General features: G+C 40.5%; 2 protein-coding genes across 2 annotated transcripts; both read right to left on the reverse strand.

The window, feature by feature from the left end:
• LOC8062063 (ankyrin repeat domain-containing protein 17) lies at nucleotides 19,159-23,196 on the reverse strand. The gene is made up of 8 exons (XM_021454703.1): nucleotides 23,051-23,196; nucleotides 21,894-21,971; nucleotides 21,612-21,734; nucleotides 20,714-20,866; nucleotides 20,490-20,591; nucleotides 19,989-20,159; nucleotides 19,821-19,900; nucleotides 19,159-19,523 (listed from the first exon to the last, which is right to left on the reverse strand). The coding sequence occupies exons 1-7, from the start codon at nucleotides 23,081-23,083 to the stop codon at nucleotides 19,847-19,849; spliced, it is 714 nt and encodes a 237-aa protein (XP_021310378.1). The 5' UTR covers nucleotides 23,084-23,196; the 3' UTR covers nucleotides 19,159-19,523; nucleotides 19,821-19,846.
• On the reverse strand, nucleotides 23,542-25,305 carry LOC110432267 (putative ankyrin repeat protein YahD). Its single transcript, XM_021452331.1, has 2 exons — nucleotides 25,178-25,305; nucleotides 23,542-23,822 (listed from the first exon to the last, which is right to left on the reverse strand). Exons 1-2 carry the CDS (start codon nucleotides 25,260-25,262, stop codon nucleotides 23,671-23,673), a joined length of 237 nt encoding a protein of 78 aa, XP_021308006.1. The 5' UTR covers nucleotides 25,263-25,305; the 3' UTR covers nucleotides 23,542-23,670.

Raw genomic sequence — 26,277 nt, forward strand, 5'->3', positions numbered from 1 at the left:
ATTTTGGGAGTGTCTGCATGAGCAAATTGGTACTCATTTAGTCCGTAGCTCTGCTTATCATCCCCAAACCGCAGGTCAAACTAAAAGGGTCAACCAAATCCTAGAAGACATGTTGAGGGCATGTGCTCTCTCATCAAAGGGTTCTTGGGTTAAGTGGTTGCCGTTAGCTGAATTCTCCTACAACAATAGTTATCAGGAGAGTATCAAGATGGCTCCATTTGAAGCCCTGTACGGTCGAAAGTGTCGTACCCCGTTGAATTGGGTAGAAGCCGGGGAGCGAAGGTATTATGGCATTGATTTCGTGAACGAAGCAGAGCAGAAAGTGCGTACCATCCAGCAACATCTGGAAGCTGCTCAAGCTCGTCAGAAAAGTTATGCGGATAAGAGAAGGAAGCCGATTGAATTTGTAGTCGGTGACCATGTGTATATCAAGGTGTCTCCGATGAAGGGTGTACAAAGATTCGGAGTCAAGCGAAAGCTTGCACCTCGTTATGTGGGACCTTATCGGATCCTCGAAAGGAAAGGGAATGTGGCGTACAAAGTTCAACTCCCAGTTGGGCTTCGGGCTATTTTCCCTGTCTTCCACGTATCACAGTTGAAGAAATGCCTTCGTGTACCGGAGGAACGGGTGGAAGTTCGGGATATCAAGCTAAAGTCAGACTTGGTATACGAAGAAAAACCCGTAGCGGTTCTTGATCGCAAGGAACGGGAGACTCGTAATCGTGTGGTTAAGCTCTACAAGGTGTTGTGGAGTAACTGTTGACGGTCCTTAATGCTCACATTTAACCATCAACTAATCATGGAAAAGGATCCAAATGCAACTAACACCTAGACTTAGGGTTTTATCTGACAGAATTCCATGAGTTTTGGTGTTTGTTTATTTCTGCAGGAGGTTATCAGGAAATACGGAGGAAAGGCCCACACGTCGGGTTTACATAGAGATATTAACGTGCAGCGCAATTTTCTATCATCTAGAAGACTCCAGAAGCCACGGGACCGAAGCGGAGGCCGAGAGGACTCAGGGACAGGGCGCCCGCCCTCCTCTCCTGGGCACCCGCCCTCACCAAAGTCCAATCAGGACTCTCTATCGGGATATTGCTCCACCGACCTAAAGGATCAAGGATAACCGTTCAATCAATGTCGGTTTGATCCAACGGCCCATATTCACTTGAAGGGACTATAAAACCAGACCCCCTGGTCCCTGGAGATCATACCTCTTCTACAGAATCAAAGTAAGGGTTTCAATTCTTCATCCAAGTAGAGAGGATCTCTCTAGTTCTTCTAGTTCTACCTCTAGTTCATCTAGATCTAGTTCTAGTTCATCTAGTTCTAGTTCTAGTTCCTCTAGTTCTAGTTCTAGTTAGTTCTAGTTGTAATCTAGAAAATAGGGAGAGAGAAGAGGAGAGCGGAGAAGGAGGAGCCGGATCTGTCGGATCTTCCTCAACATTGTACTTTTGTAGCAACTGGTTCGTTCTTCGTCGTTCTCTAGGTTCTTCAATTCATAATTCCTGAGTTCTTTAATTACTTTTATTTACATTCAAGTTATTTATTGGATTCCCGCTTGCATCAAGTGCTCTAGTCTTTATAACGCTAGAGTAGTAATTAATAGATTAGACTTGGTGTTTAGTCTTGCAATTATCTGGAATTGCACCCAATCCTGCGGATTGCTGTGGTAGCCCTAGGGTAGTGACAACCCTAACAGTTGACGTATTCCACCTCGTTCGGATCGGTGTTTGTAGGACTGTATTCGGAGCTTCCTAGCCCCCTTCTCATCTCTTTCTGTGGTTAATGTTCTGATGTCCCGATATAGATAATCTTGAAGTAATTCTTGATTCTTAGATCAACTAGAGAACTCTCAGGAAACTTCCTCTCTTCCCACCAAAAACAATTATTTAGTTATCCTTGGGCGATCTTGATTCTTAATTAGTACACTCACGTTCTCTGTGGAAAATCGATACTCTAGAATACTCCCAGGTGAAAGCTACATCGGTATCCGTGCGCTTGCGGATTTTTTTCTGTTTGCGTTTAAAATACCCAACAAGCTTTCTGGCGCCGTTGCCGGGGAACGGTAGCTGTGCTAGTTTCAAACCAAGTCGTCCTTGTATCCTTTTTCTTTTCCCTTTTTACCACACTCACCTTATCATTTTCACCATACCACATGGACTTCACTCTAAGCATTAATGAGCATGGAATTTATTTCATAGCCACTCCATTTACTCCATGCTCATATGCAACATCTTCACAATCCATTGGTCTCTCCAACATCACCACATTCGAGATCTCCAACCCCCTCATCCTTTCTATTTATAAAAACTTTAAAAGGGAGGTTGTCGATGCATATGTCTATAAGAAATATTGCAGATCTCGTTGAGTTGATCTTGATATAGGTCAGCGTTGGAGGGGAAACCACTTCACTGACATAAATTGATGGTTTCCCAAGGACAAGCTTAGTGTCCTAAAACAAGCATTGATCAGATTGTAACATGAGCTTTTAATTATTTGCAACATTACCTTGTGTGTTGAGCATATAAGGATAATTGTAAAAATATTCCTTCGGGTATTCTTGTCACTAACCTTTCCAGGATTGGAGCTAGAAGATCGGATGAATGACAAGCACAAGGTATGTCCAACCAATCATCATACAACTTTGAATTAAATTCATCCAAACTTGAATTTTGCAAAATTCAAGCTTGGGGGAGTACTTTACATAAAAACATCCTTTGCCATGTTGCTATGTTGGTTGTCCCTACCTTTGAGACATGCTAAATTTGCTAAATACTAATCACACTGCTTCATCTCCACTTGAGTAGATCTCTATAAATGCTTTCGTGCTACCTTTATTTGCTTTATTATATGTCTAGGCTTGGAGTAGTTTCATTTATCTCTTAATTAAGCATGGTGCTTAGTTTAGGGCTGATGATCTTACTTCCGAGGGATTTTAAATTAAGCATGGTGCTTAGGTTAAAATGCCCTCCTAAATCAAATTAGACATGGTGTCTAGGTTGATCTTTGAGCCGATAGTATGCTATAGTAGATATTGGATATTTTGTTGGACTAACCCCTGTAGGAAAACTTTCAATATCGACCTGGGAAGTCTTGAGACAAAACTCACATTGGAGACAAAGAGAGAGGCACATGAAGTTTAATAATTTACACAAGGAAGGCATAGCTCACAAGAGATGATCTATGGAGGGTGCCACAAACACGATGCACAACCGCTAAGAAAGGAAAGCTTCCACAAGGAGATACTGTACCATCACTCTTCAATTAAGGTGACATCTTAAGGTATGTGACTATCACTGTTATAAGCTTCTCCTTGGTTCTGGCATTCACATGAATAAAAGAGACAAACATGTATGATTTACAACTCTAGATTAACCAACCCAATCGATTCAACATGTTTAGTCCTTCCACCTTTGTGATTCCACACTCCTAATCATATAAGCTAAAATGTTGCACACTCAATCTTTGGAAGATATATAAAAAAACATAAATATAGATAGATTATCTTTCCATTAGGTTGAGCGATCTGATCTGACACATGTTTTAAATGTTACACTCATGATCTTATTATCCATCAACTTTGTCTTGCTCACTATGCTTAAGGTTAGAGAGAATAAATACACTTTTGGCTCTGTTGGTGTTTTCCACCAACAGGGCCCATGCACTTGATCTCTGCCTTGTCTCTATGAGTAGGTACACTTCGAGCAAAATATGAAGGAGTTTCACAACTCCCAGACTCCACCAAGTGAAGAACCTAGATATACGAGCACAAACACAATGGAGATACTGGACACTCAGGCAATCACTGCCCTGAGATGCTTGAGGACGTAAACTACATCAACAACAACAACTACTACCACTACAACCGTCCTCAACAAAACCAAGGTTGGAATCAACGGAGGCCTAACTACTCAGAGAGGCAATCCAGGACGCCCCGTCATCCCGATCTCCATTGGCATGGTGAACTTCCCAGAAGCACTCTGCGACTTTGGCTCCAGCGTCAACATTATGCCCAGGGTACTCTATGAAAAATTCTCTACATATCCTTTATTAGAAACAGCCATGTGTTTGCAGCTTGCAGATCTGACACTAAGTTTCCCAAAGGGAATATTGAAGAACCTCTACGTCCGAGTTGGTACCTTATACGCCCCAGCAAACTTCTTGGTAATAGAGACTAGTACTGATGAGAGGGCACCCATCATCCTAGGGAGGCCATTCCTGAACACCTTGGGAGCTATCATCTACGCTAGTGTTGCCAAGATCAGTTTCTACATCAAGGGGAGGAAGGAGACGTTTTCCTTCAAGAACAAGACTACATAAATCTCAGAGCAATCCCAATAAGAACCAAGGAAAGGACCAACAGGAGGAACAGGAACAAGCAAATGTAGACCGAGTCAGCTAAGATGGTCACTGCAGTTCAAGGAGGTCAAGATCGTCGACGTAAGTCACCGTCCCTGACCAAAAAGGACGACCCAATCACCTATCAGCTCCTGTTCGGTACCATGCCCCTAAAACCGACATACACTCAACTCCAGATGGCAGATCAGATATTCTGAGAGACTTTTAGGTTATTGACATAGGAGAAGACGAGTACGATCCACCCATCAACCTTGGGAGACCGTTCCTCAGCACCGTTAAAGCAATCATCTACATTGGAACCGGAGAAGTCCACATGCACTTCCCCTCTAAGAAGGTATGCTGCTATTTTACTAACCCTAAATATATAGTTGAAGACTCTAAGCAGGCCAGGACAAGAAGAAGACGACGCAACCGCAACCAGAGGAGGCAAATCATCAAGGATGGATGGGCAGACTACGAATGAAAAGTGGTAGGGTCTGAAGACATACAGCTTGATTAGAACTGTCCTGAGGAGACTGTAGCACCGAGTTAGGTGTGGAGAGAGAAGATAGTTATACACGAAGAGGAGGCGCTGCCGAAACCACCGACTACGCCATCCAGCAAATCCCACGACAACTGAGAAAACGGAGAGTCCAGTTCGGAGGAGTTAAAAACACCGAACGCCTTGCCAAGAGGTAAACTTGGTAGTTATCCTTTTCCTTTCAATTGTTTAGAATAGTTTGCTTAGTTAATTAGGTTCATATCATCTTGAAAAAAATATATATATAAAAAATAAATGATCCTACTAAAGAGTGTAACATTTATTAAGGAGGCTCAACATGATAAAGGCTAGATATTTATGCTAACACTTAACTAGTTCCACAAAGCTTTGTTGTCTATTTGAGCTCCACAGAATTCAAGGATCAAAGAAGACTAGTAGACGGAGGACATCCTAATCACTGTCAGGGTGCTGCCGATATTCAAATACACCTCCGCCACCTGCTAGCTACATCAGAAGAAATTGCGTCAAATCCAGCTTGGGGGAGAGCACCCCCATTTATCCAGCTAAGTATTCTACTCACGTTTATACTTTACTCTAATAATAAAAAGATGCATAATCATATAAACCCAAATAAAGATTTTGTGCTTATATATATCTTTGCTTAGTTTGCTAAATAAATAAATAAAGTTTGCTATAAACCCTCATGATAAGCTCTCACATGGAAATGATGAATAGTTGCTCTACCATGACTAGTTCTCAAAATTGAAATCTCTCTCAAGTTTAGGCATGACTGGTATTAATTAAGATTTGCTCTAAACCTGAACTTGTGGGAAGAGTACTTGATCTAAAGTCTAAGTCGTTAACGGATACGATATGGGAAGGTTGAGCTACTGTTTATCTGTTCCTAGAGATGCTAGAATTCTGGAGAATTTTATCTTTGAAAATCTTTAAAATAACACATGATGAGTTCCTGTATGATAAGAGTTTAAATTCCTACCACAGCCATATATACATGCTTGCTAGACTTTGAGCCACACATTTACTTTTTACTGCTTATGAGCATTGAGTGTGGTCAAGCTGTGTAGACCCTTAGGAGCTTGTCATGTGGTTAAGTCAAGATTCACTTGCACGTTCACTCACACATGCTGCTTCTACTCCGGAAGTACGCATCCACATATATCCACCCATTTTCATCTCCAGAATCACCTAAAAATATTCTACTCCTAATCCGGGAGAAAATAGCCAAAAACATTTCTATTTTTCCCTATGAAATAAATGCTCAAGTTATCTTGGTTACTATCACTTGCTATATTATTTCAGGAGATGAGTGCTCTAAAAAAAAGAGAGAAAAAAAAGGAAAGAATACGAGGAAATAAAAAGGGGCAAGTGCCCGGAACCTCGAAAGAAAAGAAAAAGTGAGACGAGGTAAAAATGGACAAGTGTCCGACAGTAGAATTAGGGGTACAAGATACCCACCTGAGAGAAAAGAAAAAGATAATATAGAGCATCTCATTCTCCTCAAAAAGTTTCAAAAGAGCAAGAAAGGTATGTATCCCCTCAAAAGAGCACAAGTAGAATTAGACTTTCACCATTGTTATCACCATCATTACCATACACCATTCATTCGCCACACATGCACATCTTGATTTGACTTATTGACTTGTTCTTCTGGATCCATGGTTTGACTATGCAATAAATGTCTTGTAAGTATGTATTAGCTGTCTCCCACCTATGAGCTCCAGATATCAAAACCTTATTAGAGTAGGGTGAGAGAGAAGGCAATGCCACTATGCCTCATACCAAAAATACCACATACTTTGAGAGAAGACATACACCATTACTGCCTTGGTAAGGATCCAGAAATACCACAAATGAGAGACTAGAGAGAGTCATACAAGGAATCTCTGAGTTTTATTTGAAAATCTGCAAAAACTCCAGAGCTATAGTTAATCGAAGAACAAGAGACATGACGCTTGACTAGACCGTTCTATCTTTTAACTACTCTAGACACAAGTGACGGTTGCAAGCCCCATGGTGGAAGGTAAAATGAGTATGTTTAAATCTTAACAGTTTACCCTAACCCAGAGATGAGATCTTGTTTGAACGCATGTGTATCTTTAAGGTATGAAACCACTGCAGAAACTTTTGAGTTTATCTTTGCTCAGGGACGAGCAAAGGTTAAGCTTGGGGGAGCTTGTAAACGGTCCTTAATGCTCACATTTAACCATCAACTAATCATGGAAAAGGATCCAAATGCAACTAACACCTAGACTTAGGGTTTTATCTGACAGAATTCCATGAGTTTTGGTGTTTGTTTATTTCTGCAGAGGGTTATCAGGAAATACGGAGGAAAGGCCCACACGTCGGGTTTACATGGAGATATTAACGTGCAGCGCAATTTTCTATCATCTAGAAGACTCCAGAAGCCACGGGACCGAAGCGGAGGCCGAGAGGACTCAGGGACAGGGCGCCCGCCCTCCTCTCCTGGGCACCCGCCCTCAACCAGAGTCCAATCAGGACTCTCTTTCGGGATATTGCTCCACCAACCTAAAGGATCAAGGATAACCGTTCAATCAATGTCGGTTTGATCCAACGGCCCATATTCACTTGAAGGGACTATAAAACCAGACTCCCTGGTCCCTGGAGATCATACCTCTTCTACAGAATCAAAGTTAGGGTTTCAATTCTTCATCCAAGTAGAGAGGATCCCTCTAGTTCTTCTAGTTCTACCTCTAGTTCATCTAGATCTAGTTCTAGTTCATCTAGTTCTAGTTCTATTTCTAGTTAGTTCTAGTTGTAATCTAGAAAATAGGGAGAGAGAAGAGGAGAGCGGAGAAGGAGGAGCCGGATCTGTCGGATCTTCCTCAACATTGTACTTTTGCAGCAACTGGTTCGTTCTTCGTTGTTCTCCAGGTTCTTCAATTCATAATTCCTGAGTTCTTTAATTACTTTTATTTACATTCAAGTTATTTATTGGATTCTCGCTTGCATCAAGTGCTCTAGTCTTTATAACGCTAGAGTAGTAATTAATAGATTAGACGTGGTGTTTAGTCTTGCAATTATCTCGAATTACACCCAATCCTGCGGATTGCTGTGCTAGCCCTAGGGTAGTGACAGCCCTAACGGTCGACCTATTCCACCTCGTTCGGATCGGTGTTTGTAGGACCGTAGTCGGAGCTTCCTAGCCCCCTTCTCATCTCTTTCTGTGGTTAGTGTTCTGATGTCCCGATATAGATAATCTTGAAGTAATTCTTGATTCTTAGATCAACTAGAGAACTCTTAGGAAACTTCCTCTCTTCCCACCAAAAACAATTATTTAGTTATCCTTGGGCGATCTTGATTCTTAATTAGTACACTCACGTTCTCTGTGGAAAATCGATACTTTGGAATACTCCCGGGTGAAAGCTACATCGGTATCCGTGCGCTTGCGGATTTTTTTCTGTTTGCGTTTAAAATACCCAACAGTAACCACGGGGAGGAAGATGCCACTTGGGAGACGGAGGATTATTTAAAGGAAGTTTACAAAACATTCTTCAAAAATCAGTAAGCTTTCAAATCTCGGGACGAGATTTTTGTAAGGGGGAGGGCTGTAACACCTCAGTGTTACGGTTGCATAAATCACATGCATAACATAAGCATCATCCTCTACTCAAGCATGTCATGATCATCATCTACCTTGAGTCATACCATTCTATGTAAAAATGTGATTTAAATTACTTAATTAGGCTCCCTATGCTTATGTTTGAGTGAACCATGCTTGTGTTTGGGTGCTATGCCTTGTTAAATAGTTTATTTATGTTTAACTTAACCTTGGGAACAATGTTCATGTTGATCACCTCTCCAAAATAATCACTTAAGTCATACTTATGTAAATAGACCCTAGAAACCTCTTTTTCTTAGGCTTTTAAAAAGTGTTTCATAAAATGTTTGCATGTCAAAACTTTCTACAGCAAAGTTGTAGCACATTTTATAAGGAACAAAAGTTGTTTTATGGTCATCTCATGAAAATGATCACAAATAGCTCAAAATTGACCCACAGGGCAGATTTGGGGCTGTTTCCAACACTTAGAAAATTTTCTAAGTCTGGAATCACTGCAGTTTGCTCGAGGGGGTATTGTTCATCTTCCAGTTTGAATTCTAGGCCGAATCAAACTATGATCTTGTAAGCAATGTTGGAGTACTCATGTAGCTCTCCAGCATAGAGCAATTAGCCAGCAAAATCATCGAGTGGTTTAGGAGATAATCATCGTGTAAAATCGAGTTTCAGTCGGGTTTGGGAACTGAATGAGGTCGCCGTCAGACAGGGGGAGCTCGCCGGTGACGCCGCGTGTCTGGACCCGTGGCGTCCGTACGTCGCCGTTGGTCCCGCTCGTCAGTCCTCAGCGCGTCTTTTAGCTCGCCACGGCACCCCCGGTCGCGTGGACAGCGTCATTCCACTCCCGGCTCCCTCCCTCTCGCGTGCGTCGTCGTCTCCGCATCGCCGCCGTTGCTTCGGCGAGCTCGCGCGCGCGTGTCTCCGTGTCTCCGGCCAAGCCACTCCGCCCAGCGCTTCGCCAGCCTCTCCACTTCACCGTCATCAAGTTGGCTGCGGCTGCCGAGCCTCGGTAAGCCCGCATTGCCTTCTCCGTCGCGAGCTTACCTCGCCGGAGCTCCGCCATGGCCACCGGCGTCGTGGCCAGGGCTCTGTAGTCCACCATTCTTCTTCATTCTTGTTCCAAAAGCTCCGCTAGTTCTTGCTGTTGCTCGTCCGCATTCTCTTCTGCTCTGTCTCCGGCCAGAAACGCCGGCGGTCGGCCGCGCACCACCGCCGTGCCGCCATTCGCGAGGGCGAGGTACCTAGAGTCCAGTAGAGTTAGGGTTTCGGGTACCGCTCGATGCGGACTGATGTGGGGAGCACGATGGTGCCCTTGGTCGTCACCAAGACCTCGCCGTCGATGAGATCTCCGGCGGTCAAGTCGCGCCTCTGCTCTCGGGTCGTTGGCATGTGGGGTCCGTTGACTCGCGGGTCCCCCTGTCAGTCTCTCTTTCTCCTTTGTTTAAATTAGGGTTTGAGCTGTTTTTGCAAAAATCATATCTCTAGTTCTGGTGATCCAAAAATTGTGAAATCAATTTTGTCGCATTCCTTGAGATGGCTAGTTTTTAATAAAAATATAAAATGAACCATGTTTTCTGGGAAAATATTTATTAAGGATTTAATCTTGTTATTCATGAGTAAATTCATATCTCTTGTTATACTGCTTAGTATGCCATGAAAATTTTATGGTAGTCTCTGTGTGGTACTAGAGTGCTTTGATAAATATTTCATGATTTTTAGAGTACTGCAGCTTTGTTATGTAATTTATGTTTGAGATTTGGCTTGTTTCCTTAATTAAATCATATAAAATGTAAATAATCTGAAATCTGTTGTTCTACTTTGGTGATAAACTTGTTTATGGTATTCATAATATGTAAATAATGTGAAATCTGTTGTTTGACACAATATAAGTCATGTTTCCCAATTTATGAAATAAACACCTTGTTGCATGTTAAATGCATATCTTTAATTTGGTATGTGCAATTGCTCTGAAATTTTTATGGTGATGCTTTGATGCTATCCTTGTGCCTCTGTGATTTTTGTAGATTTTGCTGAGCACCTTTGCTAGTATCTTGTAATTATGCTCCTTGCTAGAATTTAATTGATAAATGCCTTGTTAATAAACTTTTGGAGGTTATCATGTGATGTTCTGGTAACCTTGTGTTATGCTTGTGCTTATAAGTCATGTGGTTGGCACTGTTTGTATTTTGGTCATGTCATCAAATAATTAATTCTAGGGTTAAAAGCTGTTCTGGACAGCAAGGGAGTAATTTAACTTTTGCTTAATGATAACTTGGTTTTCTGGGAGGCTTGTCTAAATCAAAGTTGTTGAAAACTTTATGGACTAGCTGTGGTTTAAATTTGAGGTCATTTGGCCTAGTAGTTTAAAAGGTATAGCTGTTCCAAGTTGGGTTCCAGAAATAGGTGCTCTCTATTTTTCTGGGACAGAACCTGGAACTTTGTTTAAAGTACTTGCTTAATGTATGAATCTTGCTGTGATGTTCAAAAATGATTTGTAGACAAGTTCATAAGCTTTCCAGAATATCTTCACCCATGTTTGTGGGATCTACCTAGCACTAGTTATGATCTGTTTACTGAGCCAACCCTGCTATATATGATGCTTGCTGTTATAGGTTATCATGATAGGTTTTGGGCTTAGTTGACTTATTACCTCGTGTGAACTTGTTATAACTGTTACTCCGTAAATGAGTGTCTAGTGAGTCCATTATGTTATCAAGCATTCATCTTTTAGCATGTACACTTTCTTATTCATCGAGCATGCAATAGGTGCATCGGACGTGACCGCCTCCTACGAGCTGCAAGTGAACCCCGAAGGCCAGGAGGGCAACCCAGAGGTGGAGGTCCAGCAAGTCGGACTCGAGGATCCCGAAGAAGAAGTTGAGTGCCCGAGTCACGAGCCAGCCTTGTTCGTGAAAGGCAAGCCCCGGAGCATTCTAAGCCTCCCTTTACTTTCAAAAGTTTACTTAATATGTTATATCTATTGCTGCATTAAGTATAGGAGTTGTGATGGAACCCTTGCTGCATTTTACTCCATCCTTGTCCAGATAACTCACCACTCCTTGGTTATAGAGTTAGGATCGAGTAGCAGCTTAGCCATGCCTAATCGGTAGAAGTCGGGTGCGCGATATAGGGTTGTGTCGGGTCACGATGGTCTATACGTGCTATGGTGGATGGAACCAGATTAACTTGATTTAAGCCAGCTGGAGTTTTGCATGGTTGTAGTAACTCCGTCTGTGGCAGCTAAGGACCGACCGTTGTACGTCCTCTTGTCATGTTGAACGCATGCCTAACACTTAGTTGGCCGGATAACTCGTTCCGACCGCGAAGCCGAGTAATATGACTCAGGCCGGAAGGTCGATAAGTATAAAGTGCGCACTACCGGAGGAAGTGCGGTGTGCCGGGGACCAATGGCGTAAGTCCAAAGGCAGGTGAGTTAAAATTCCTGACCTCCCTGGCAGAGTGGTAGCCCTGGGAGTGCGGCTCTTATCGGAACCGCGATTCCGGAGTTGTATCAAAGGTGACCCGTTGGCTCTCCGGCAGGGGAAGCTTGGGTGAGTGATAGGAGTACCCCTCCAGCTGGATAGGAATTCGATTCGAATCGCCGTCTCTCCCGGTTAGTGAGAACTTGACAGAGCAGCGGCAAACGTAGCATTCACTAAAGAACTTTGGTTCATAATAATGATGATAGCCAGGAAAAGTACATGATGAACTGAATATGGTTATTATTGTTTGGAATAATCAAGTGAAGTGCTTTAGTATAGGTGCTAATCTAGTTGTAGGCTGATGATGAATAAATATGATGCTCTCACAATAATGTAGTTTTAATGCAAGCTTTTTGGCAAATGTTGAGTCACCTAGCTCTACTTGATATTAGCCTTGCATGATCCTTGGTGTCTTTTATGTTTTACTAGACTGGTAAGTCTAGCTGAGTACAATCTCGTACTCAGGGTTTATTCCCACCTGTTGCAGATGACATCTTTTATGACGGCTTCTGCAAGACCTGTCTCCATCCCGCTGGGGATGAGGACTAACCGTTGGGCACGGTTCTCTAACAACCTCGTACTTGTTGCTTTTGGAAGGATGATGTAGACTCTGGCAGTAACTTGAACTTATGAACTGAATTTGGAAAGTGTGTGTGTAACTATTTTGCTTCCGCTACTTCGAACTTGTGTTGTAATAACTTAATAACTCCGATGGGGTGCCGCTTCGACGGCAATGAATGACTATGTAACATTCGCTGTGTTGTGCTGAATTATTACGATCTTGGTTTGTTGCAAGTTGGTTTGAAGTCCTTCGTGATTTCAATTGACTACCGGGATTATATGGGCTCAAGTTTGGAAACTGGATTGCTTGTCGATCGTTTCTACACTTGAACTCTTATAATTTGGTCGGTTCTGTGACATGGATCCAACAATCTTCTACTTAAATAGAAGATAACTCTCTCTTTCCTTCAAATTCTTGCATTAAAGCCGATCCAATATTATGGTCACCGGCTCCTATGTACAACTTAAAAAGCTTTCCCTTCTGAGGAGGGACTAACACTGGTGGAGACTTCATATACTCCTTAATCTCTTCAAATACCTTTTGTTGTTCGTTCCCCCACTTGAATTCTTGATCACTCTTCAATTTCAATAATGCAGAGAATGACAAAATCTTAGCTGATAGGTTTGAAATAAACCTCCTAAAAAATTAAATTTGCCGATCAAAGATTGCAACACAGTTTTTGAAGTTGGAGGTATTGTCTTGCTAATTGCCTCAAAACTCTTTTTCCCAACTTCAATCCCTTTTTCATACACCATGAAACCCAAGAACTGCCCTGTTGATACTCCAAAAGCACATTTATGTGGATTCCTCTTCAATCCATGCTTTCTAGCACACATAAGAGTTTTTTTGAGATCTTCCAAATGTTCTTGATAACCCTTGGATTTCACAACTATATCATCTATATAAATTTCAACAATCTTGCCAATAAACTCATGAAAGATATAATTCATTGATGCTTTGATAAGTTGCACCAGCATTCTTGAGTCCAAAAGTCATAACTACCCACTCATATAAACCTAATGCACCAGGACATCTAAAAGCAGTCATATGAATATCCCCTTCTGCCATGAATATCTGATTATACCCAACATTACCATCCATAAAACTAATCACTTTATGTCCTACTGCCGCATCGACTAACATATCGGCAACAGGCATAGGATAACTATCCATGGGAGTACCTTTATTCAAATCTCTAAAATCAATGCAGACTCTCACTTTTCCATTTTTCTTATACACAGGAACCACACTAGAAATCCATTCAGCATATAAACACTGCTGAATGAATTTTGCTTCATACAATTGGGTGATTTCTGCTTTGACATCAGCCATTACCTCTAGTTTAATCCTTCTTGGAGCTTGCTTAAAGGGTCGATACCCAGGTTTAATCGGTAGCCGATGTTCAACCAACTTTCTATCAAGACCAGGCATTTCATAATACTCCCAAGCAAAACAATCTTTATATTTTTTTAACAAAGATACTAATTTCTGTTTGTACTCATCATCTAATTTAGCACTTACATATGTTGGCCTAGGCTTATCACCATCACCTATATCTACTACCTCTAACTCATCGGCCGACATAAATCCTTTGCCCATCTTGCCTTCATCCTCATCGACTAAAGAATCCATCAATTAAAACTCTGAGAGCCAACTGCTTGTATTGGCTGTTGATTATCATCAAAAACTTTGATGACATCTCCTTCATAGACTTTCCTAGAGAAGCACTCCATGCCTTCAAAATTCCATTCATCTGTTCCAGCATAAGAAATACTAACGGAAGAATCGGCTAGAACAACTTCTACGTCATCCACAATCCACTGGATTAAACTCTGGTGCATGGTGGATGGAATGCAGCAATTAGCATGGATCCAATCTCTCCCTAAGAGAAAACTATATATGCCTTTAGCATCAACCACAAAGAAAGTAGTAGGCAAGCTCTTACTACCAACTGTCAACTCAACACATATAGCACCTTTAGTTACTGAAATGTTGCCACTGAAGCCTATCAATCTCATGTTAGTCGGACATAGATCCTCTACCTTCTTACCAAGCTTCCTGAATGTAGAGTATGGCATCACATTGACAGCTGCACCGCCATCGACTAACATCTTGGTCAATGGCTTCCCATCAATAAACCCTTTGAGATACAACGCCTTCAAATGCAAATGTTTTTCAGGTTTCTCAAAGGTTGCACTCTCTGCTTGACAAACCCATTGAGTCATAGCTATCTCTTCATCTAATTCCACCTCATCATCATTGGCTTTAAATTCAGTAGGCAACATAAAAATAGCTGAAATCCCAGCTGGTGCCTTACCTTTGCCTTTATCAACTGTCTGTTTAACTTGTCATACTTTATGTCTCTTTTGATGTGATTCATCATTCCTCAGACGTTGAACTCTCCTTTTCTGACTTCTAGTAAGTCCACTCGGGCACCACTGATTCAACTATTTCTATTTCGAGCCGATCATGAACATTCTCTATTTTTACACGCCGACCTGTTCTTCCATAATTCAATCTTTCATGTACGGGTCAGCGGTTGACCTTTGCTTGATCATACTCCCAATACTAATCATTACATTCAGGGCAATTATTGAGAGTCGGCAACTTCAGGCCTTTGTTCCAACAATATTGAAAGAAAGGACATTTCCAATGATACTCGTTCTCTTCTTGAATTCTCCTTCTTTCACATTCCTCTGGATACCTCCAATATTCCCTTTCTTGACGCATTTGCTCCTTCTCTTTCTATCTTTGCCATTTATTCAACAAAATCCTGACAGTAGGACATCTGCGCATCTCACCACTTCTGGAGGTTTCTGGAATATCTGATCGACTAATTTGCCGATCTTGTTTCTTCTTCATCTCTTGATATTCAGTAGCTGATATTAGTCTTGCAGAATCCACTGCCTTAACTTCCTTGGCTCTTTCAGAAGTAAGCACCTAGAACTTCCCTTTTGGGAAAGATGACGCAACCATATTTGCTGGAAAGGGATGTCCTTTTATACCCATACCACCTTTAGCTTTCTCCATCCCAATCTTTCCTTTGTTGATGGCTTGCTGGATAATATCTCTGAAAACTTTGCAATCATTGGTGTTATGACTATTGGAATTATGGTACTTACAATACCTTTTCTTCTTAAGCTCTTCAGCCGAAGGGATCCTATGATTTCCTATCAGCTTAATTTGCCCCTTCTTTAACAAATAATCAAAGATTTTGTTGGCCTTGGTAATGTCAAAGTTGAATTTCTTCTTTTCTTCTTCTGTTGACTTATTCTTGGCCCATGAAATATATTCAGAATATTTCCACGCCCAATCTACAGTAGCTACTTCATCACTTTCAACTTCTTCATCACTGTTGTAGACTAACTCTGGGTCAAACTCATAGCCAACATTGTTTACCTTTTGAGGCCTATCAAAGCGTGCATACTTAAACTGTTTTTCCATACTAGATAATTTTCTAGCCAAAGCAGATAAATTAGGACAATCAAACCCAATCTTCCCTTTGATAGCTGGTATTAGCCCTCGAATTGCAATGCTAACCAACTCAGCTTCTGACAGTGTCAAAGTATAGCATTGATTCCTGACCTCTTTAAATCTCTACAAATAATGAAGCGCAGGCTCATTGTTCCTTTGTCTCACATCGACTAAATCTGTAATACCCTTTTCCATAACTCCTGAATCGAAGTAGTGATGGAACTTGGTTTCCAGATCTTCCCATCCTTCAATAGAATTATGTGGCAAAGATGCAAACCATGAGAATGTTGGTCTAGATAGAGAAAGAGGAAAGAACCTCACTTTGAGTGCCGGTTCATCAGCAATTTCACCAAGTTGAGCCAAATATTGACTAATATGCTCCATAGTCGATACTGAATCCATTCCAGTAAATTTAATAAAATCTGGCAATGTATATCTTGGTGGTAATAAAACTTGATCAAACCATTCTGGGTATGGCTTTTTATATGACACCATTGTATTCTTGGGCTTTAAACCAAACTATCGCTGAACTATATCAGTAACTTGGTTCATCAGCTGATCTATCTGAAACTGGTTCCTGTGTTGACCATTTGGTTCTTGATACCTTTGGTTCTGCATTCTCTGAACATTTGGCTAATATCCAGGGTTTTCATAACCGTTTAACGTATAGTGCTCAGCAACATAATGATAGCCAGTATGCACTTCTTCAGGTGCCAGCCTTCCTTGATATGGTGGAGCATTAAAATCTCTAGCAATCCTCCGGCTTTGAGGAGCAACTTTTATAGCCGATTGACCATAGTCCAACATCAGCTGTTGCACTGACTGCTAAACAGTGTTGCAGTGTTGATTCACATTTGCAAGTTCTCCAGATGCATGATCTCCCGACGTCTGCCCAACAAATATTTGTCTATTCCCAGGAGGAACAAAATATGTTGGATCTCTATTCTGAATATCTAGACTGAAAGCTTCCTTTATAGCGTTAGTGATACCATTTAACAAAATTTCATTATGATTAGCCAAAGTTGCTGCCATAGCTTTGCTGATAGTTTTGTACATAGCATTGTGCTAAATTTGAATACTTGGATCTTGCTCCCCTTCCAGAATTACTCTTGGAAAAAGAATCTTCTGAAAAACATTCTTGTCTCTATTTTTACTGAAGGAAAGCAAGAACTTCTCTCCTGATACTGGTTCACAGCAGTCACAACCAAGTCCTTCAATTGATCTAGGAGATCATCCAGAGTGATGTTGAGCATGTTCTCGTTCTCCATGTTGCTGATTGATGTCCCACTAGGCGTGCCAAAAGATGTGTTGGTGCAAAAATTGGTATCTCACACCAACAATCTCGGAGGCTCTTAGAGGGAGTGCAGAAGCCGAAGTCCTAGACCTCCTGAGCCACAAACACACGAGCTTGGTGAATTGATTCCGGGGCATGCCAATTAATTTGATCTGAAATTGATAAGGTAGAAGTACAGATGTCAAATTATAGAACTTTCGAGATATATGGCCTTGAGAAGCCGTTGAATGAACGAAATTAACTAGAAATTCAACCCCTTGAAATGATACAAAAAGATAAACATTATCGAACATATTGAACAATTGCATCTAGCCGATACGCTTCGTATGAGTAGGAGATAGTTTACGTGCATTATCCTTTTATCCTTTTGTTCATTAAATAAACAATAACTTACTAAAACTGGTCTAAAGGCATGTGGTTTCAATAAATTACTTTCGTAACTTGTATTAAATTTATATTCACCTGATCTAAAGCCCAGCAGGCTTCAATAAATCCAACACATACTACTAGTTTATTTAATGCATAAGCGGGTTCATGCACGCACACTATTCGTTCGAGCTTAGCTGTATCATCTATGAGGCACGAACAAGATCTGTCTACTTTGCTAAAATCGGATTTAGTTGTTATTACCAAATTAATCATAACAAAATAAATATCTCGAACGCACAACATGGAACAATCAAGATCGATCAGTTAGCTATCTTATTTTTGCTTAATAATTGTTATTTATTCGAGGTTTATAATAAGCGTTTAGATTTGAAGCTCGAACTAACTCATCAAATCTTGATTGGGCAGAATATTGTTACACTAAATAGAACATTGAGCTTTGAACAATATTGATAACTTGATGAATCTATTACATTGCCAATCTAATAGAGCCGATAACTAACTTGAACCGAGATTCATAAAAGATTGAAACAATGCAGCCTTACAAACACAATTCAAGTCGATAACTAGTTCATAATTAAGCTTGACAGAGTTCGAATGATGCAGCCATGACAAACTAAATATGAACCATGACAATACTTACAAGGAAATCGAAGGTCGAAATCAACCGATGCAACTCGATTTGTTGAAGGTCTCGTCGAGATCTACTTCTACTCCTACTGCTAAGCCGAAAAGAGTTAATATTATGATTGTGTATATCTTTACAAAGGTCGGGTTCCCAATATTTATAATCTAAAGTTTTAGTCTCATATCCTAATACGACTCTTTTCTCAAAAAGGCAATCTAGACTTTAACTTCTCCTTTCTTAATTGAACCCGACACGTCTTTTTCATCTTGCTTTGTTCCGACACCCTTCTGATCGACTAATTCCACTGTGCCTCTCGTTTAGTCGATCCACTTATCCGGCTGTCCCTGCTTATACGAAGCAGGCCCACTGGCAGTTTCCCGACTCGCCAAAATTTGAGATTAACAATAGTATTATTATTTTATTATGCGATCCGTGTGATTTTAATACAAAGATTTAAGTATCCCATAGCAACGCATGGATATGCTACCTAATTTATTTATAAAATAATGTCTCTACGACCAATACGATGGACACCAGGTTAATATATCATAACAATACCATACCAAAACTCACAATAGCAGTATTACCACTATCATCTGTTTTAAGGTTCTCGTGCTTTCAAGAACTGTTTGATCATGTCTAAATGGTGTGCCCAGCATTGGACCACAATTACGGCTTAGGCTTTGTTTAGTTCACCCCAAAAACCGAAAAGTTTTCAAAATTTCCCATCACATCGAATCTTGTGGCACGTGCATGAAGTATTCAATATAGACGAAAACAAAAACTAATTACACAATTTGCCTGTAAATCGGGAGACGAATCTTTTGACCCTAGTTAGTCTATGATTGTACAATATTTTACCACAAACAAACGAAAGTACTACAGTAACGAAATACAAAAAATTTTCACATCTAAAGGCCTTACTATATGTACATATAACACGTATATAACACGCAACAGCCGTTCAAAACAGGAACAGGTTCCACAGTGGAGAAAAAGCAGGATCCAACAAAAAACACAACACCACAGGTTTTTTGGACGGATGCTCATCCGTCATTATCTTGTCTGTGCCAATGTATTACCTAATCGTATCAACAACTAAGAACTAAGAATCTCTGCTCTTGCCTGTGCAGTAGTACTATACGCCTATACGAATACGAGTAAGGAGTAACAGCTAGGAACCTCTGTTTTTCCTGTGCAGTAACAACCTTCTTTCTTGCCTTTACACTAACAACCTTTCTTGACGGATGGTCCTTCCCTGCAAAATATGGTGGAAACTTAATTAGAGCACAAGTTAAGCACACAGACAAACTCTGTTAAGTGTTAACTTCATGATTAGCTAATTCTCCTAACATAATTGGAAAACAAAGATTTTCAACACTGGGGTAAAAGTGCATAAACCAGTCATACATTAGGGTACTAATATGTTACAAACTTTGTTTCTTTCCATATGAACAGTATAAACTATTGTCAGACATCTATCCTACCGTAATCGAACAATCTATTTTAGCAAATATATTCAATCAAAGAATAAAGGCAATCAAGTGGAAGTTACCCTAACAGTTTGTCAGTTGGTTTGCTTCAAAAATCCGAGATCAAGCCAGGCAAGAGTGCTTCGCATGTTCTGCCATACTCCTAAAGACAACAGAGGGAATAAATAACGATGGAACATGACACAGATTATGGAAAATCAGAAGTCATTGCTATTTGTATCACTACCCACCTTGACCAGAATAAGAGCTGCTCCTTGCTCATAGCAGGATTTTGATAAATTCGGATGCATATCTTTGTAGGTAGTAGCATCCTCCAAAGCCTCTCCTTCATAGCCTGTGTACAGAAAGCAAAGGCTCCTCTTTGCATACAAGGTTGAATTATCAGGGTCAATTTCCATTGCCTGCATCCATTTAATGATTTAAGTTTACTAAACCAAAGATCATGTTAATACTTAACAAAGAAGGCCAAGAAGGCAGTAGGATAAAACATAACAATCACCCCGTGCTGAAGGATATACTACCAGTTTTGCTTTCTTGGAACTTATATGAATGTTATGCTCATTAAAATAAAATAAAGTCAATGGCCATATGTTAAGGTAACCTAACACTACTTTCTTGATTGATCAGGACGGTCAGCTACAGTGTACTAGGCGTTAAGTCAGAAAGTGACTTTTTGTCAGCAAACAGAAGTTCCTCTCATGTCTAAAGAGATGTTCGATACAAAAATTTACCATAGTATAGAGATTCGATGCATGAGAATAATCCCTTCTACAGAATGTGGCATCCCCTTCTGCTTCATAATCAGGTTCATGGTCTTCATGGAGCACAGGATGCTAAATAACATGCACAACCAAAAGCCAAATAAAATATGAAATATATGATGAACTGAAACTATAAGAAGTTCTAAAGTCAAATGATGTCATGATTCTAGCAATCCACAAGTTTTTGTCCATACTTGTGTTTTGGAACTTATAGATCTTGCATATTGAAGTAATCCATCAATGCTCCAGTCTGCAACTCTAGCCAAAGGGGCCGTGACAGGGAAAAGAACCTCGACACATTCTTGCCATCCTTGGATTGCAGCAATTTCTACTGCAACCCTACCATTCTGTTTAAAAGAAGAATATCATGGAGAATGTTGTCAAATAAATATACAAGAGTTTAGGGTTAAAATTAGGCTTCTGTTTCACAATGAGTAAAAAAAATGTGGAAAGCCATTTTACTCTAGCAGAATTAAGATCAGAAATGAGTGTATGTTAGGAATCAGAGGCAATTGTCCAGGCCAGGGCATGTAGTGTGATAAAAGTTTGTACTAGAATACAGCAATTAGCGAAGTCTATACAATCGTCAGGTCTCCATGACGGATCCCACCATAGAGGTTAGTAAACCATTCTGAAACCTCAACCTAAGGTCAGGAGAACCGGGAAAGGGCTCCCTTTTCCCTACCCCAATATTGGATTCTTACTTAAGAATCATGGTTTCAAGAACAAATGATCTCCCATCTCTGCCAATTATTGCCCAATTGTGAGAGGATGGCTAATGTGCCCCACATGTCTACTACTGAATGGTTCCAGGGAGGGGGTGCCCCACATGTCTACTTACTGAATGGTTCCAGGGAGGGATAATACAATTTCAGTGTCAACAACATTACAAATTTTGTTATTTCCTTTTTAAGAAAAAAAGAAGAGATAACATAGGACTCCAAAGTGCGGCATTTTATCGTAAACTGCTAGTAGCAAACACATTACAAGAAAGTTCCACACTAGTCAAACTTGAAAGTATGATAGACTCATAGACAACAAATAAGCTCTTCAAAAGTGACAATGAAAACTAAGTGTTAGGATAAAACTGACATCATCGGGTATGTTTGCATTTGCGCCAGCTTTCAACAAACACTTGACGAAGTCAGTTAAGCCAGCAGCTGCAGCTTCTACCAGTGGAGTTTCAGGCAGACCAATATTAACAGGGGCGCCAGCCTGAAAAATAGAGTGATACAGAATCTTAAACACAGATTTTCTTATAAAGCTTCAACTTGCGCTCATCCTAGAAATGACAAATCAAATTTATCCAGTTCCCTTGGTAAGATCTTTGTAGAGAATCAATAATAACAACTCTAACAGGACAAGTCATTGCACCTTGATAAGTAATTCCAAGCCTATCAATGAACGACCAGAGATTGCTGCTTTCAGCGGTGTGTATACCACATGTTTAGGCTGGAGATGAGAAAAAGAACACATTACTTGTACAAAAATAATGACATGGATACTGGAGAAAAAAAGAGCAGTTCAATACGAATTTTAGAATAATAAATAGAAGACTTAACCAAAAGTATCATATCTGATTTGACTACTTTGTAAACACGCAGATGGGAAACACAATAAAATCTTCATATATATCGTTGGGCGTAAATGCCCCCTACATTTTTAGGTAAAATCTAGCTTTCATTAACAGAGTCTGGCATGTTGTCTCAAATCTCAATGCACTAATCAAATGGAACCTCAAAAAAGATACAACAAAATTAGGGATCCACGCTCCATGCTCATTAACACATGAATAAGCCTATGTACAGACTTTAGTATCATCAGGCTTTACCATGGCTATCCAGAGGTTGTTCGGATCTCACTTTTTATCGATTTTTTAATCCAGAATCTGGAATATAAAGCATAAGCAAAAAGAAAATGTTTTACAGAGGAGAAAAATATAGCAGAAAATGGTTTTCTAAAATCAAATTACAAAAAAAGTTTTACCTGTTTCCACGAAACTCAAAAAGTAACCAATAGAATAATTGAAAGCTTGTTACAGATAATGATGATTTACTGTAGCGGCTATCCTATATAACTGTATAAGAACTGAAAATCCATGTCATAAAAATATTTTTTCTCGAACATTGCAGGATAATTCATGCAATAATATGCAAGACTAGAAAATTGACCAAAATACGGGATCCGAAGTTTCAAACGACCATTAGGAAATTGATACAATGTGATCTTGTTTTCCAATGAGTTATCATATGGAACGTATGCATTCAATTAAATGGTAACAGAACAAAAGATGCAAAATCCAATCAGATTTTGAGACAGACAACAAACAAAATCTCAAGTGGAACCCTCAAGCCTCGATGGAAGAAGTGAAATATGATGAAGAAGACAAACACGAGCATTTATACTTCCAAACAAATTAGTCCAGCTGTTACTTCTTTGGTTTATTATCATGGATACTAATTAAATACTAAACCTGTACATCGTGTATTGGTAAGAAGAGCAAACTAGAGCCGGTAAGAAAGAACTATTACCTCTGCGTCATGATGCAACAATAACTCCACCATTCTTGCATTTCCACATTGGGCAGCAATATATAGTGGACTTTTAGATTTCCACTGAGGGTCAGCATAAGCCCCTTTTGACAATAACAATTCTGATATTTCATAGTAACCTGGGTCAAAAGAGAGGGAAATAATCACGCCATGTTGCATTTATGGATATATTAAATGAGATGTGTTTCTGTTTCATGACTAAAGTACCAAAAGTAACCATATGTTAACAACAAAAACAATTTTCGAAAGCATTAGGCAAACTAGTTATTTACCGCAAAGTGAATGTTTAAGGCTTCCAGCAACCAAGGAAATAGCATGGTCAAAACTGAAAATCAATGTTTTAGTCAAGCAACTGTGCAACACAGCACCATGTCCCTCTCTCCCCTTTTTTCCCCAGTGCTTTATTCAATGGTGGTTTATAATGACTTATATATGTTCTAGCAACCAAGCAACTCTTTAGATGACCACAATGTATGTCCAATAGGCATTAGGCAATAATAAACCTAAGTCCTGAAATTTACCTTACATAAGAGACAAAACACATTTGGCATGATAGTAAAGCTCGAAGAACAGCAAAAGGAAGTCCGAAATTTGCATATTCAAGGATAAAGAGAACCTCTAATCGCTGCAATGTGTAGAGGATAACTCCCATAGATGTCTGCTCTGTTAGGATTAGCATCATGATCGAGAAGAAGCCTCACAACAGCTAAAGATCCACTACCATGTATTGCGAAAACTAGTGGTGTCGCACCTGGCAAGTGGCAATCAGAATGATCAACACTTATTGCTTATAACCAAATGAAGTCATATGTAATAGAAACATATAGTAGTATTACAGAGGTGTATCTGTATTCCTGTATCATGGCATAAGGATCAAACCAGGGGCAGAGCTTTCTTAGGGCTAGAAAAGGCCATGGCCACCCCTGGTTTGTGTACTTGTTTAGTATAGACAGTAATGTTTGAGTCATTAGTTCATTAGTAACTTTTTTATGGATTGCTCCCCCCTAATAATCTGAGGCAAAGTCCGTCACTGGATTAAACTGAACGGCGAGATCCCTGACTCACACTGCCATCACAGTTAATGTTACCTTATATCATTTTTTATAATGGTAGACTTCATTAAAAACTCCATGCATTTCCCACAAACCAACCCTTTGCCGAAATTTTGCCAAGCAGACAAAGGTTTACCTCTTTATTAATACTATTGAAACAAAATATAAGACTGGGAATCCCGTTCACATCAAATGCGAAAGGAACTGTCACATCAAATGTGAAAGGAACTGCCAATTATCACTTACCATCTCCATGTAAATGATCCTCCAACCTCACATGTTTGTACATTTCTCAATGGAAATTGGGAGAGATTGGTGAACGATGGCCTGGGCAGACTCTGAATAAAATACCAATTGCACTCCAAAATACTTGGGAAAGACAGGATTACAGGTGACGACGTGACGTGCATATTACCAGATTTCATCTGCTAATCATGCACACCTAGCTTGTATCAGGACTTAGAAGTCACATCAGTCACCATAGTCAGTTTCCAGTATTTTCTCCAAAATCCATGAGTCAACGTGCATTTCATTTCACAAACACTACTATTTGCAGAAGTTTTTGTCAGATAGATAAAGTTCCCCTATTCTGGAAACCAAAAAAAAAAAAGGAGTGGAAAACCCATTTGCATTAATGCAAAAGAAACTTGAAATCGTGTAAGATCTTCACATAAACCATCCTTCAACATATTTGTCAATGGAAATTGGGAGGGATTACTGAACTACAACCTAAGCAGACTCTGAATAAAATACAAATTGCACTCCGAGAAACTGGGAAGAAATAAGACATGATTACTGGTTACATGGATGCATATGACCACATTTCATATACTATCATGCATACCTAACTCACATCGGCCACAATAGCCAGTTCCCAGAGTAATTTCTCCAAAACAAATAAGCGAGCAAATAAACTTAACCATCGATCTATCCCATAAATCAGATCAAAGCCTCCCTTCCCGTGCTCAGAAACATGATCCAACGGTCCAACCATCCCATCGGTGCTGACCCAGCGAACGTCATGCAAAAGCAAAAATAGAAAGAAGATACGAACCATCAGTGCCAGTCGCGTTGACATCGAGCCCGAGATCCTTGATCAGGTACTTGCACGCCTTAAACTTCCCGGCGGCCGCCGCCATGTGCAGCGGCCCGTGACGCTTACTCCACGGGGCCTGGACCCATCTCACCGCCTCGTCCACGCTCATCCCAGCATGCTCCTTAAGCCGCTTCGCCAGCGCTGCGCAACAACAGCAACCCACAAAGCCACACAACAATTCGATCAGACCCCGAAACGCGAACCAAAAGCAAAAGGCAGAAAACTAGAGTCAACAGATCATCCAGATCACAGAGAAACCGTAATCGCCGTGTCCATCTCGAGAGCTCACTCTTGATTTTGGGGACGTAACCGTCGTGCGAGGCGCGGAGGAGCAGGGCCACCCTGTCTTCGATGGAGGGGTTGTGGCTGGCACTAGGGTTTCCGAATCCGAGCTCGAGCGGGGACGGTCGGACTCTCGGCTGCACCGGTGAAGGCCGCCCGGAGGAGGAGGCCATGGAGAGGAGAGGGTTCTGGAAGCTTCGCGGCGCAGGGGGAGAGAGAGAGAGAGAGAGAGAGAGAGAGAGAGAGGATGGACGGGTGGAATGGAAAAGAGCGGGAAGCGCGAGTCAGGCAGGCGGTGCCGTGGTTCCGTATAAAAGAAGGCAGCCAAGTGATCGGGAACGGCCCAAGTGGCAACTCCTTCCATGGGCCGACGCCCGACGGTGGTTGCGCTATGGCCCTTTTTTTTTTTGTTCGGGGTGTTGGCGTGTTGCGCTGCACTCTGCTCTGTTGTAATGCGTTGTTTATTTTCTGAGAGAAATAGCAGAAGTAGTTTTTCAGTTTACTACTTAAGTCCACGGCTCTAAATTATAGATCGTTTTGATTTTTTTAAATATATATTTTTTATTATATATTTAAATATACGAAGAATCTAATATTAAATAAAAACTTATAAAAAATAAAATAACCTATCAATTGAACGAAGGTAGCCGAAACTATATTGTTCGCAAAAAAGAGAAAATATATTGATATAAACAAAGGTAGCAGAAACTATATTGTTCGCAAAAAAGGGAAAATATATTGAAAACAACGGCGGAACGGTGGGCTGCGCAATCTTG

Source organism: Sorghum bicolor, chromosome 2 (genome assembly GCF_000003195.3).
Source record: "Sorghum bicolor cultivar BTx623 chromosome 2, Sorghum_bicolor_NCBIv3, whole genome shotgun sequence".
NCBI lineage: Eukaryota > Viridiplantae > Streptophyta > Magnoliopsida > Poales > Poaceae > Sorghum > Sorghum bicolor.

Excerpts from the sequence above, each read along its gene's own strand:
- LOC8062063 (XM_021454703.1), bottom strand. The coding sequence starts at position 23,083 with ATGGTGGAGTTATTGTTGCATCATGACGCAGAG. Across the intron at positions 20,867-21,611 it reads ATGCAAACATACCCGATGAT|AATGGTAGGGTTGCAGTAGA; the intron begins GTCAGTTTTATC and ends TCTTTTAAACAG. Across the intron at positions 20,160-20,489 it reads CATCGAATCTCTATACTATG|GCAATGGAAATTGACCCTGA; the intron begins GTAAATTTTTGT and ends AAATGGATGCAG.
- LOC110432267 (XM_021452331.1), bottom strand. The coding sequence starts at position 25,262 with ATGGCGGCGGCCGCCGGGAAGTTTAAGGCGTGCAAGTACCTGATCAAG. Across the intron at positions 23,823-25,177 it reads CAACGCGACTGGCACTGATG|GTGCGACACCACTAGTTTTC; the intron begins GTTCGTATCTTC and ends GCCACTTGCCAG.